A 12,693-nucleotide genomic window follows, 5' to 3' on the forward strand; every position below is an offset into this window, starting at 1 on the left:
TGAATAATTTCATTGGAATGGAGATTCAAAGCAACTTTCTAATCTGTACCCCCAAAGAATTTGTAGGCTAGAGAAAGTATTGGTAGATAGTTTGTAACCATGACTTACTATATCAGTCCTAGAGGTTACTACACCGGTCCTTACTGTACCAGGTTACCAGCACCTGGAGCAAAGTCAGAGGTCACTGAAGCCAACTTTCGTTCCTGTTTACCTGCTCCTTTCTGCCTGCTTACCCTCCACTACCGTACTTCATTCAGGCATTGTGTTGAGGTCTCAGTTCTTGATTCTTCGTTATTTCCAGACTGAAGCAACTACCTTCTTGGTATAAACTAACTGCTTGCTGTAACCACTACAGAGGTTTTTGTTTGGAATCTTGCTGCCTGTGTGAGCCCAGAGGACAATTTCAAGTGCCCTATATCTCTTTTGCCTTATATACTTAAGTAGGGTCTTTCATGGAGCTCACCATTTTTACTCAGGCCAGTGGCCAACAAACCGCTTCCCCCCAAGTGCTGGGGTTATAGGCCTGCGCAGCCATGTCCAGCTTTTTGCATAGGTGGCAGGGATCTGAACTCAAATCATTATCATAGATGGCATACCAAGCTCAGTCTCCTCCCCCATATTTGGAATATTTTAAAGTAATTCCTGTAGCTGAAGGACAAACTAGAAGTATCCCAATCTTTAAACAAAGATTTGTAGTTGTTCTCTAAGTTCCTCGAAGCCTTACCAATATAAGGCATTGAGTATTAAGAGTTGGTGTTGGGGCTGGAGAGATGGCTCAGAGGTTAAGAGCACTGGCTGACTGCTCTTCTGGAGGCCCTGAGTTCAATTCCCAGAAACCATATGGTGGCTCATAACCATCTATAATGACATCTTATGCCCTTAGGCAGAACACTGTATATAGAATAAGTAAATAAATCTTAAAAAAACAAAAAAGAGTTGGTGTTGAAAGGATTAATAAATAGCACATTCATATCAATAACAAGGCCAAAAATTTGTATGCTGTTTTATTATATGCTACAGCCAGTGTATATAAAATAGTTAAACCTTGTGAAACAGAAATCCATGAAAATTCAGAGAGGTAGATGTTAAGGACCAACAAGTAGAAGATTGTAGTATATCATGGCACGTGCGATAGAGAAGCTTTTGTACAGACTTCAAATTTAGTTGTTTTGAATATTCACTGGTTCATGAAAAGTGGTTTGAGAAACCTAATGGGAGGAAAAACAATATAAAGTATCAATTAACTTTTTTTGAGAACATTTTTATCACCAATACTTAATCAAAAGCAATTTTATTTTTGAAAATGGTTTATATTCTGCCTATTTTATTATTATGCTTTGAATCTTGACCTAGTTAGGCAATCTGGGCCTCTTCAGTGATGGCCCTGAGATGCTGTGCAGCAGCAGCAGCAAGGTGACATCCCCTAGTGTGCTCCATAACCTACCAACCCTCCCTGTGCAGCTCTTCCACTGGGCTGTGGTATTCTTCAGTCTCGAGGCGGCTCACCCGAATGTCAGTTTATAAAAGCATTTTTAAATTAGGTTGAGCCTAAGCCTGCTTACCTGTTTACTTTTGAAGATACATCAATGTTAGTACAAAAGGCCCTAATAAAACCCAAGTTTCCCTGTTTTATGGAATCTTACAGATAGTAAGATTACTATTGCAATATAATTTATCACAATGAAAAGGTATAAAACTGCTTAATGAGGAAAATCTTAAGATCCTTTGAAAAAATTGTAAGATGTAATCACTTCTATTCACCTACCAACAAAACACATGGCCACAAGGATATTGAGCATATTACTGTCAGCATACAAATCAAACAACTTCCATGCTGCCCATTAGAGGGATGGTTAAATGAGGATCTGTGTATACAATAATACTATTTAGCAGCTTAAATGACCAAACAATCCATCAGGAAAAACAGGGATCTCAAAATTGAAGCAACAGTTATACATTTAAAAATCGTATTACCTTGACACTATCAAATACAGAGGAAAAAAACAGGCATAACAACTTCACGGTAAGTGATTATGAAAATCGGTAAAGGTGTAAGCTGTTTAAAAAAATAAGGTGTTAAAAAAAAATTGAAACAGTAGATGGCCAGTTCACCTTTCTACTAATTTGAAATTTTGAATACCTCATAACAAATGCTGAAGGAGTTGAAACAAAACGGGGGCAGAGGGGAGCACATTTAACTTCTCTTTATAGCAAGTTAAGTAGGGTCTGTTTAGCAAGACTGAGGAGACAAGAAAAGCACCATGCCTGCGTGGAAGATCAAAACAAGCAGTGATAATCAAGTATTACCAAAATTTCCAAGTCATTGTTTAGTAGTTTTACCTCTAAAGCACACATAGCCACTAAAATATCAGCTGGCCATGGTCCCAAACTTGGAAACTGGTATTAAGTGAAGTTCAGCAGTTGAAAGCCCTATTTACACAGAACACTTACTGAGGTGGAAATCCTCGTGGAGGGAACATACAACAGCAACTGTTATTTCCTTTTTGCATTCTCTGTTGCTAATTTAATTAGTTGGGTTTTTTTTTTTTTAAAGCTGACTCCAGTGACTGTTTTTTAATCCCTGTGTTTAATGTATACTAGACCATCAACATAGCGAACAAATGAAATGCAGGTTCTAGGGCCTCACCTTAGACCTACTGCACTTCATGAAGGCGATTTTTAAATTCCCTCGCAGTTTTAAGAAGCAGTGCTTTTACATATAAATACCCTTTCCTTACCCTAAACTGCTTCAAATCATAATATCCAAAGTTTTCTTTTATTGCTTGAATTAACAGGCATAAATCTGGGTTCTTATATCTCAGTCATTAATAAATGTAAGTCATTTAAATTTAAACATTTAAGTTGACTCTTAAAAACAGGACCGCAGACTTATAATTTTTTATTAAGTGAAATTAGTCAGTAAATATGCAGGAACTGAGTCTAAAAAATGTCCTCAGTAAATCATCAAAAATATGAAACTTGTAGAAATCTCCAGTGAATATTGCCAAAAGCCAAAAAACTTTATCACTGTTAGTACAAAGCCACTAGGCTAGACTGTTAGCAGTATTTCTTTACAAAGAACCTGTTACCTAAAGCAGCTCTTACTCCCCTTCTCCTTGTGTTTCAAAAAACTTAATCATCTAAACGAATTACTTTATGTACCCGAACAGTACTTACACTTCCTGGACACTCCCAAATCTACAAAGCCTAAAACAAGGTATTTTAGGAAGCAGCTTCCTGAACTTTTCAAGTCAGAATGTTAGTATAAGGGTGTGCACCACACACCAAGTATTTTTTTAAAGCACTGTTAATGTTTGCTTCCTAATTCAATACTACTAATGAATATACCAAAGATTACAAATGACAGTATCCTGTAATTTACATTTTAAATTAGCCGAAAGCAATTTTAGCCACATCTATGGATGATCAGGTTTTTTTCACACATGACATTTAATCTAGGACAAGATTATCTGACAGACATATAGTAAACACCAAATGATTTATTATCGTAATCCTCAAATCCAGCTCACTGACAACACAAATGTAAACCTCATGTTTTATGTTTGCTCAACAAATGAAAAAAGCAAAGGTAAAACATTCCTTATTCCAGATGCCGGTGCCATATCTGCTTGTTCAAGTACCCAACTTTACTCTTTCATTCTCTACATCACTCATATCTTGGCTCTTAACACCAGTGACAACAATTTATCCAAACAATTTATCCAAATCCGGATAAGTACCTACAGAGTACTGTAAACTTTGTTAAAATTTCAATTTGCTAGGTAAATAAACAAACTGGTATTTTAGGACCTCTAAATACACATGCTTTTAAGGCCAGTACTGTACAGACACACGGCTGTGGTAGCAGTGGAGTTCTGTGAGTCCCCATCCTCTTTAACAGTTACTACATCTGTTTAGCACTCTGATAGAATTGAAACCATTAGTCCTCTTGACTACAAACCAACCTTCAAAAACAAGACATTGGAATGACAAGATTACAGAGATAGATGCTGTCAGTGCTACAAAAACTTACCTCAAGATGTATGACTACAAAAAGGAGCAGACTTTCTGGGGTCTGAAGGGATTTGTACTTGAAGACATTCCAGTCAGCAGAGGGTCATGCTGAGCATTCTGCAGACAGAACTGTTTCAAGTCTGCAGCTGCCTGGGACACCTATCATTCAATGAGAGTGGAGAAAAGTCTGTTAAGGTTTTAATGGTCCTTATAGGTCTGGAACTCCCCCCCCCCCCGAAATAAACAGCACATCAAAATAGTTCAGCTACTAGTTCTATACTGGCTCATACTTAAAACCCTTAGTAAATGATTCAAATACATCAAATGATTCAATACAAAGTATAATCCCATTTACCCATGTCTTGTTTTTATATGATAGGCTGTCAACAAGCCTTAACAGCTTGGTTTAAGGAGAATAAGAATTGTTTTGTCTTGTGTAGACCAGGCTGGCTTTAAATTTGCTATGTAGCAGCCAGCCTTGAATGTCTGAGCCTCCTGCCTCCACAACCTGGTTGCTGGGATTAAAGGCCTGACCCATCATTGCTGGGATTCAACTCAGGACTTTCTGTATTCATAGGTAAACACTAACAATGAAGTCACATTCTCCAACCCCACTATCTTTTTTTTTAATTAAAACTAATATATAGTATTAGTAATTCAACAAAAAAATATTTAACATTTTAGGGAAACTGTCTTGAAAGCAAACGGAAAATGCCCATGAATGAACCTGAGGTAACTAGCACAGAACTCAGATAACCAAATACCATTCAAAATATTCAAATTTATACTCATCCATATACATCTTGTATTTAGGAGCGACATGCATTCACTCATTTAATCATCTACCACTATATTCTGGTTAGGAACTATAGGATATAACAATACAGGAATCCTATTTTGGTTGATAAATGTATCAAATCACATTTGAGACAAATACAGGCTTCTCAGAAGGGTTGTTAATCTGGGCCTGAGGTTGATCTCCAGAATATAAAGGTGGAAGGAGAGAACCAACTCCACAAGGTTGTTCTCTTACTACCACCCATGTGCACCATGGCATGTATGCCCACGTACACCATGCATATGCTTTTTCTAAAGTCAAAGCTGTTAAACTAAGGTCACTTTTAGCTTTTCAAATCACAAGATAAAGGGCGGAAGGTTGTCAGGGTGAGGTTTTATAACTAAAACAGTTCTACACCAGCCTGACTACTTGGTAAAACCCTATCTCAAACTAGTTGAACACAGATACCAACACAACAAACTGAACGGTTACACTGAACATGAATGGCTGAAAGTACATCAAACCACCTAGTTCCCTTATTTACTTCATTCACCATCTCAGTTATCTCTAAGGTGACAACAAATGTCCAAGGATTAGCCCCTCACATAACAGCTATAAAACTGTGACCAAAGGAGCACCATGGGATAAGTTTACACTGAATAGATCTGTTTGGTTTACACAAGAACTCAGTATTTATTAGTCTCTGAATATAAGAGGTGCCTGCTTTGCCCCTTAAAAGTGGCTACTGTAGGGAGGGTACAGAATCAGTTTTAACTGTGTTACAGCACTTGGTTTTGTTCACAATCAGCAGTAAGCATAAAGTGCCTGTTAATTCCTTTCCCACAAAATTTTTCAAGTAACCATTATATATGAACTATATTTCTAGGCACTGAGTAGGCTGTGTGCCTAACAGTTAAGTAAAGAGTGGTAGAAAATGACAGGGAGTCAGGTAGTGGTGGTGGGGTACTCCTTTAATCCCAGCGGGCAGAGACAGGCAGATCTCTGTGAGTTCCAGGCCAGCCGGGTCTACATAGAGTTCCAGAACAGCCAGGGCTACACGGAGAAACCTTGTCTCAAAAAAAAAAAAAAAACCTCTTCCCTCCCCCCAAAGAAAGAAACATACTCTCAACAGGAACTTTGAGACTCAAAATGCAAAAGCTGCTAATCCCCAAGACACAGAAACATAGCTACTCTGGAAAGTGATCACATCCACAGACCTTCTAGGTCTGTGTGATCTGGCTTGAATACAGACACACCTTTAGTCTTAAAAAAGAGAGGCAAGCAGTTCAAGGCCAGCCGGGTATAGAGCAAGTCACAGCTAAAGAAAAATTTAAGACCAGGCCTTAATCTCAGCACTCAGAGGAGACAGAGGCATGCAGATCTCTTGAGTTCCGATCGGTGGTGCTTCAGGTAAGTTTGGCTGAGTCAGTGAGTTGAACAGAAGTATGGTGGAGTTGAGTTCACGGAAATTCTATTCATTGAATTCAAATGCAGTTTTACCAGAAGAGTTTGCAGAGACAGGTTGAAGAGAGAACAAGCTAGACACAGGTAAAGACAGACCAAGCCAGAGAATGAGGAGCCAGAAGATTATAACAGACTGCTGGAGTTAGTTTGATGCCTAGCTGATCAATTCAGTCAGAAGCTGAGAGAAGCCAGTTTGAAATCAGTCAGCCAGGAGGAAGTTTGAGCCAGAACAGCTATCTGAGTTGAACCAGTCAGAAAGAGCAACAATTCTTAGGGGCTGAAAACATTCTAGGACTAGATTAGATTGTATGGAGGCTAGAAGCTTCCAGGACTAGGTTACTGGACGGAGGAAGTAAGCCTCCGAGATGACAATTATATCAGGCAAATGAAAAGTTGTTTTCACAATAGTCACTGTCCACTATCCAGGAGATTCACACTGGAAACTGTTAGTCAGGCTTCCAAATGTCCTGATATAAAGTACTTGTAATTGATGAGGCCTGCTCCTTTTGAGTAGCATAACTATAGCCATTTCTGTTTCGGCCCTAACAGCCACATCATCTCAGCTTCTTGCTGATAGAGAGAAAAGCTTATCTGTGCAAGATCAGGTTAACAAAAAACTGTGTCTATGTTCAGCATACTCTATGGCCTTGCTACTCCCAGAAATTCCCCAACCATAAACACAGCTAGCCCCAACTGGCAGGCACATTTTCAAGGTTAGCTAGAACTGGCTTTGTCTAATTAGCAAGAATAACTGAGGAGTCAGAGGTGACTACCCTATCCCACTATCCACCCCCCCCCCATGTGAGCTAACTGTGGGTTTTGCCTTTATAAGCTATCTTTAAAAGACAATGTCATAGTCGTGAGTTTCTTTCTGTATACCAGACCATCAGTGGTCAGTCTTGGGGTGTAGCATTCATTAAACAATTCCCGAGATCAGTGTCTCAGTGGTTTGTGCGGCTTCCCTTGGACCACAATAGCAATTACCAACTAAACAAATACAATAGTTAAGTTTATACTCACTTTAAAATGTCATACACAAAAACGGTGCCTAGCATAGGCATGGCATGGACGACGTGACACCTAACCTAATTCAGGAACCTAGAAAAAAATCATTTAATTCCCAAGTGATATGTGCCTTGCCACGGCAACTCCAAAAACCTGCTTATTTGTGGTGGTTGAAACTATCCCAATCAGAAGCCTTCAGAAGAACAGATACACAAGACAAGATCAAGCTTCGAGGCAGCCACCCACAGAGTAGCTAGGGTTTTCAAAGAAAAGCAAGTTCTAGTCTGAGAGCTCATTTCTTGGACCACTGGGGCCAAATACCACTACTGTAATTACTGCATTCACCTGCCTTTCTTTTCTTTCCCCAACCTATTTTTTTTTCCTTCCCAACCTACTTTTTGACTTTAACATATATCAGTGATGATAATAATAGGTCGCTTCCTATTTCAGAGCTCTATCTGGCCAAGGCTGACTAAATCACTTGGATGAAGTGAAAATCTGATTAGAGAAAGGGTGTCCAAACCAAGACTAATGGGCGTCTCCCTACCCTCCTAAGGTCACCACATGGAAGTTAAACGATCCCTGACATTTCTTCTACTTGAGGGAAGCTAAATAGAAGCCCTCTCCACAAAGCACGTTAGAAATAACGACTAGCTTGCTGAATATCAAATCACCTTGGAAACTGGCAGCTTCTAGTAGGGTGATTAATAATTCTTGTTTCTTTTTATAATCACAGGAGGTGTTTCACATGTAACCTGACCTACTGCATCAGAAAGAAGCCAATCTGGTTAGGATTTAAAAAATAAGCAAACGGTCCTCAGAACAGCGTTTGAAAACCTGGTTGTCAATCAACAGAAGGCCTTTCCCCAAAAGTCAGTTTAGCCCAAGCCAATGCAATCATCACCAGACAGCAAGGTAAAGCCCAACGCAGCCAGGGCTAATCAGTTTCTCCGGTGTGTGAACCAGTAAACAGATACCTCAGGAAGGTCAGATCGGAGCGAACGGCGCCCAGTCTGTCCAAACACCTCTTTGTTCGAGGCTGTACTGAGCAAGGGTGGTGTCCTGAGACTCCGGGGCATTCCGCAAGCAAACTTGCTTATTATGCCGTAGTTGGAAGTCACCCGAGCGGACTTGTGTGTGTTCGAAGATCGAGAAATGGGTGTACGTCTTTGTGAAAAGTGTGACTCGAGAGTCGGGGGCGAGTCTGGGCGTCCCGTACGGAGACCCTCTGGGGCAGGGCAAGAGGCGGCGGAAGGGCGGGCTCACTGCTGCCGCGGCCCACAGCCCGCCACCGCCCGGGCCCGAGGCGCCGCGTGTCCGCCCGCTCGTCCGCCCACGCCCACGCCCGCTCACCTTCACGCGGTTGAGCCCGGCCTCCAGCCGGAGCTGCTGAACCACCTTCTTCATGGCGGCGACACTTGAGGAACCCGACATGGCGCTCGGGACAGCCGTGCCGACTCGTCAGTGCGAGCGAGGGGCGGCGGGTCGCGGGACGGCGGGGGCGGGGCTCCGAACTTCGTCGAAGTTTCCGGTGCCGTGCGCGCCGCGCATGCGCCGGCTGCCCCGCGGCTCGAGCCGAAGAGAAGGGGCGGAGCGGCCGGTGGGCGCGGCGGCGACGGGGGCGGTGCGGCCCGACGCCGGGCCGGCGCCTTCCGCGTCAGGAGGGGCTGGTCGGGGCGAGGTAAGGAGGTCGCCGCGGGGTGGCGGGCGTTCGTCACCGAGTCGGCGGCGGGGGGCCCAGCCGTGTCCCTGGGCGACCCTCCGTCCAACGGGCGGTGCCGGCCGCTGCTCGCCCCGTAGGGCGCCGACCTCGGCCGCGGGACCGAAGACGGTCGGAGGCGAGCGGTGCTGCCGGAGCCCGGGGCTGGGCGCCCCACACAGCCTCCCGTTAGCCGTTTCTTTCAGGAATTAGTCTTTGTGCTTCTAAAAATAAAGCTCTTGCGTTTAGGGAACGTTTGCTCTTTTGATGTCTGTAAATGCTTCCTTCGTGCTTGTAACTGAACCCCAGAGGGATTTTCAGGAGAAAAGAGTTAAAAGTTAAATAGGATTTAAATTTGTTCAAGCTCCACTGTCCCGGGTTTGAGACCTCACGTTTATAAACCTGAGTGTCGTCAAAAGTGCTGTTTCTTTTGGATAGTGAGAAAAATGACATATACTTTGCTTTGACCGACAAACCGCATTACTAACGGTAATGTGTACTGGATGTTTGATGTTTTACCCAATCCTTACAGTACAGCGAATGTGTTAGAAACTGCAGTTTGAATTTGATTCTACCGCTTGCCCAGGTATGCTTCGGCAAGCCAAACTGCCCAAGTTAGGAAGGAGTTCTTGAGAATGAAAGGAAATGAAGTTATGTGTGTGAAAACTATGAAAGGCGAGGCTGGCCGTTAGAGGGAGGACTGAGGACCTGAGTTCAGCTCCTGGCACCCACGGCAGCTCGCAAGCGCCAAGCTCCAGGGATACTGTTGCCCTCTTCCCAATTCTGGGGAAATCGGCATTCACGCACGCACAGACCCACATTCATACATAATTTTAAAAAATATATATTGTTGGGTTGAGACAGGGTTTCACGTTGTAGCTCTGGCTGACCCGAAACTGTGTAGACCAGGCTAGCCACAAACTCTTACGAAGTATGCCTGCTACTGCCTTCCACACTTGCACCACTAAAATAAATGAATGAACATGAAAGGCAACGCGAATATTTTACCTTGTTCCTTGTTGCCTATAATGTATGCTAAAATAACGGAGATTTCTAAGATTAAGCGTGTAACTTAAAGGATATTCTACTTTACATTAGCTGCAATAATATTTAAGAACTATGGAATGTTAGTGCTGGAAGGATTGCAGAGAACTTACATGGTACAGTGCCCCCTGCTAAGGAAATGTTGAGGAGTAAACAAAGTTTATTTCATCATAGTCTCAGGAAGTTTGTTTGTTCGTTTCTCCAAACTATTGAGTTAGGAAACCACACTGTATTGCTGTCTCAAACACCAGATGTCATCTTAATTTTATATGTCCAATAAACAGTAGATATTGGGATAGGAAGGAAGGAAACAAAATCCCCTTTTAGTTCATTTATATCTGAAGCTGAGTATTACAGTTTATGAACTATCAAGATCTACTATAAGCTTGTTTTTTAACCTTCCACAGTGTTCTAAAATATTTCAAAGGCTTTATCATGTGTTCACATTTTAGATGATTAAAGAAAGACTTTGTAGTCAAAAGTAACTTGACACAAATGGAGCCTATTAATGAGAGAAAACAACCAATAAACTGCTTTCTTCTTGTATTTTGTCAGCAGAACATTGCCAACTTAAATTTACCTAGTTCTTCACTTACTCAGCTTTGGGTTGAGTAAGTTCATTTGGTCTGAGTTCAATATTAAATAAAATACTTTCAAGATTCACAAGCCTTTGTAGTTTAACCAAAAGCCAGAAGTTCTCAAAATGAGTTTCTCAATGAATTTATATTACTTAAGGTAAGCACTTGGCAGTTTTGAGTTCACATTATTCTGCTTTTTGGTAGCTAAGGAAATTGAAGTTCAAACAAAATGAGAGACTTGCTTCAAAACAAAAAACATACAGCTTAGGTTTCACAATTTTTATCCTATTACATGCATACAATCATACAATGCATTTCTTTCCATGACTTTGCTCACATATTGCTATAATTAGTTTTCATAATTGAATATGGAACCTGTAAGATAATTAAAAGAGCATTTGCAAAAGGGTTTAAGATAACCAGTAATATGTTTGAGTCAACATCTATGCATGTTATCACCTATTTTCAGGGAATGGGGTATTAAATATTCCAAAATCTTACATTTCTTTTCTTCTATCTTAACCATGTTAGCATTCACCTCATGCTATGGGTTCCATGTTAAATACACTCCAAAAGCCTCCATGCTAAAGCTTGATTGCCTGTCGGTGGTGCTATTTGAAGGTTGTTCCTTTAGGAAGTGAGGCCTAGTAGAAGGAAGGTAAACATACCATTGATAAGGATATTAGGACTCTTGCCTCTTCCTCACTCTTTTCATTTTATATCATAAGGTGATCAGCTCCTCTGTCAGGTGTCCCTGCCATAATGTACTGTGCTGCCACAGGCCCAAAGCAACAAGTCAAGACTTCATTATAAATAGACTTTAGTCTTCAAATTAGTTCTATCGTCTTAAATATACCGTAGGTGTGCGGACTCTGCGGTGTCCGCAGGTACTTTATTTAACTAACACAAATTACTTTTTTAGGAGAGTTAGAACTTTATTACGTCACTCATCTACTAGGAAAGACAAAACTCTCAGAAAAGAAATAGACCTTGAATTTATCCTGATCAGAGATACCTGTGTCAAAGAAGTACTCCCATCATCTGGCCTAAGGTTGACTATATTCTAATTTCTCTCATTTCCTGAACAAAGTTGTTGTTACTTTCTGATTGAATTTAAGAACTGGAAAGGGTCTTACTGAGCCCAAGTCACTTTCTTGTCAGTGTTAAGACACTGAGACATAGACCATAATGAATGGTCTTCTATAGTATGGAGGACTACAACCCTGGTTTTCTAGTTCTCAGTCCACTTGATTGCTTTGTGTGGGGTTCTGCTATATTTAAATATAGCCTATATCAAACTCCCAATTTCAGTTACTTTTAGGGTTTCTAGTCCACTGAGTATCTCTTTGTATATGCTTGTATCAAACAATAACTAAAAATTACTGAAATCCTTATTTTTTGAAGAATACCAGAAATTCTTAAAAATTGATTTTAGCTCTGGAAATGAGTCTCAAAATTATTTTTTATAATCTCTGCAGTCCTTTTCTGCTTGGGATACTTTTCAATAACTATTTTAAACAGATAGTTCTGGGGTCTCAAACCTAAGGGCGTTGCACACACTGCGCAAGCAATCCTCCGCTGCAGATTGCAGCAGAACCCCAGACTAAACAACTGACTTTTAGACAAATTGGTAACTGTTGATTGGAATTAGTATGCCAGAGAAGATCGAGTTTCTGCTCAGAACTCTTCTTGTTCCAATTGTTGGCGTTGCTTTGTCCATGTTATGTTAGTACTTAGTACGTGAAATGATTGTTCAGGATTAACTTCAAATTCTAATCCTGCCTAAGTTTTAATTTAAGCATTATTACTGATTTAATAACAGACTCATTCGGGTTAGCCACACATTGAGGTTATTATTATAAAGATAACACAGACAAGTCATGGAAATTGATTCTATGTGAAAACCCCAAAACTAGAAAATCCAAGGCTGAGAACCTCGGTAGCAAAAATTCTGCCCTTTGTTGCTTCTAACTGGTTGTAGTATCTACTCAGTTTTCCTGTTAGAAAAACGGAGTCAACTGTTTTTAAAATCTATTTAAAACCTCAGTAATTACAGCTTTCTCATGGAATAAGTGTATCTAATAGCTGTGATAACTGCTTCATGACTTTTT

The 12,693-nt window shown here is 40.8% G+C and overlaps 2 protein-coding genes across 2 annotated transcripts in view; one reads left to right on the forward strand and one right to left on the reverse strand.

The window, feature by feature from the left end:
* Nucleotides 1–991: 991 nt before the first annotated feature.
* Nucleotides 992–8,800, reverse strand: Gng5 (G protein subunit gamma 5). Its single transcript, XM_021627043.2, has 3 exons — nucleotides 8,615–8,800; nucleotides 4,034–4,173; nucleotides 992–1,208 (listed from the first exon to the last, which is right to left on the reverse strand). Exons 1-2 carry the CDS (start codon nucleotides 8,693–8,695, stop codon nucleotides 4,048–4,050), a joined length of 207 nt encoding a protein of 68 aa, XP_021482718.1. The 5' UTR covers nucleotides 8,696–8,800; the 3' UTR covers nucleotides 992–1,208; nucleotides 4,034–4,047.
* Nucleotides 8,801–8,832: 32 nt separating this feature from the next.
* Nucleotides 8,833–12,693, forward strand: part of Spata1 (spermatogenesis associated 1) — a 41,463-nt gene continuing 37,602 nt past the window's right edge. The window contains exon 1 of the mRNA XM_060392564.1: nucleotides 8,833–8,942. The gene's annotated coding sequence lies outside the window, so the exon portion shown is untranslated. The remainder of the gene's footprint in view (nucleotides 8,943–12,693) is intronic.

The sequence above is a fragment of the Meriones unguiculatus genome, chromosome 10, assembly GCF_030254825.1.
Source record: "Meriones unguiculatus strain TT.TT164.6M chromosome 10, Bangor_MerUng_6.1, whole genome shotgun sequence".
NCBI classification, from domain to species: domain Eukaryota; kingdom Metazoa; phylum Chordata; class Mammalia; order Rodentia; family Muridae; genus Meriones; species Meriones unguiculatus.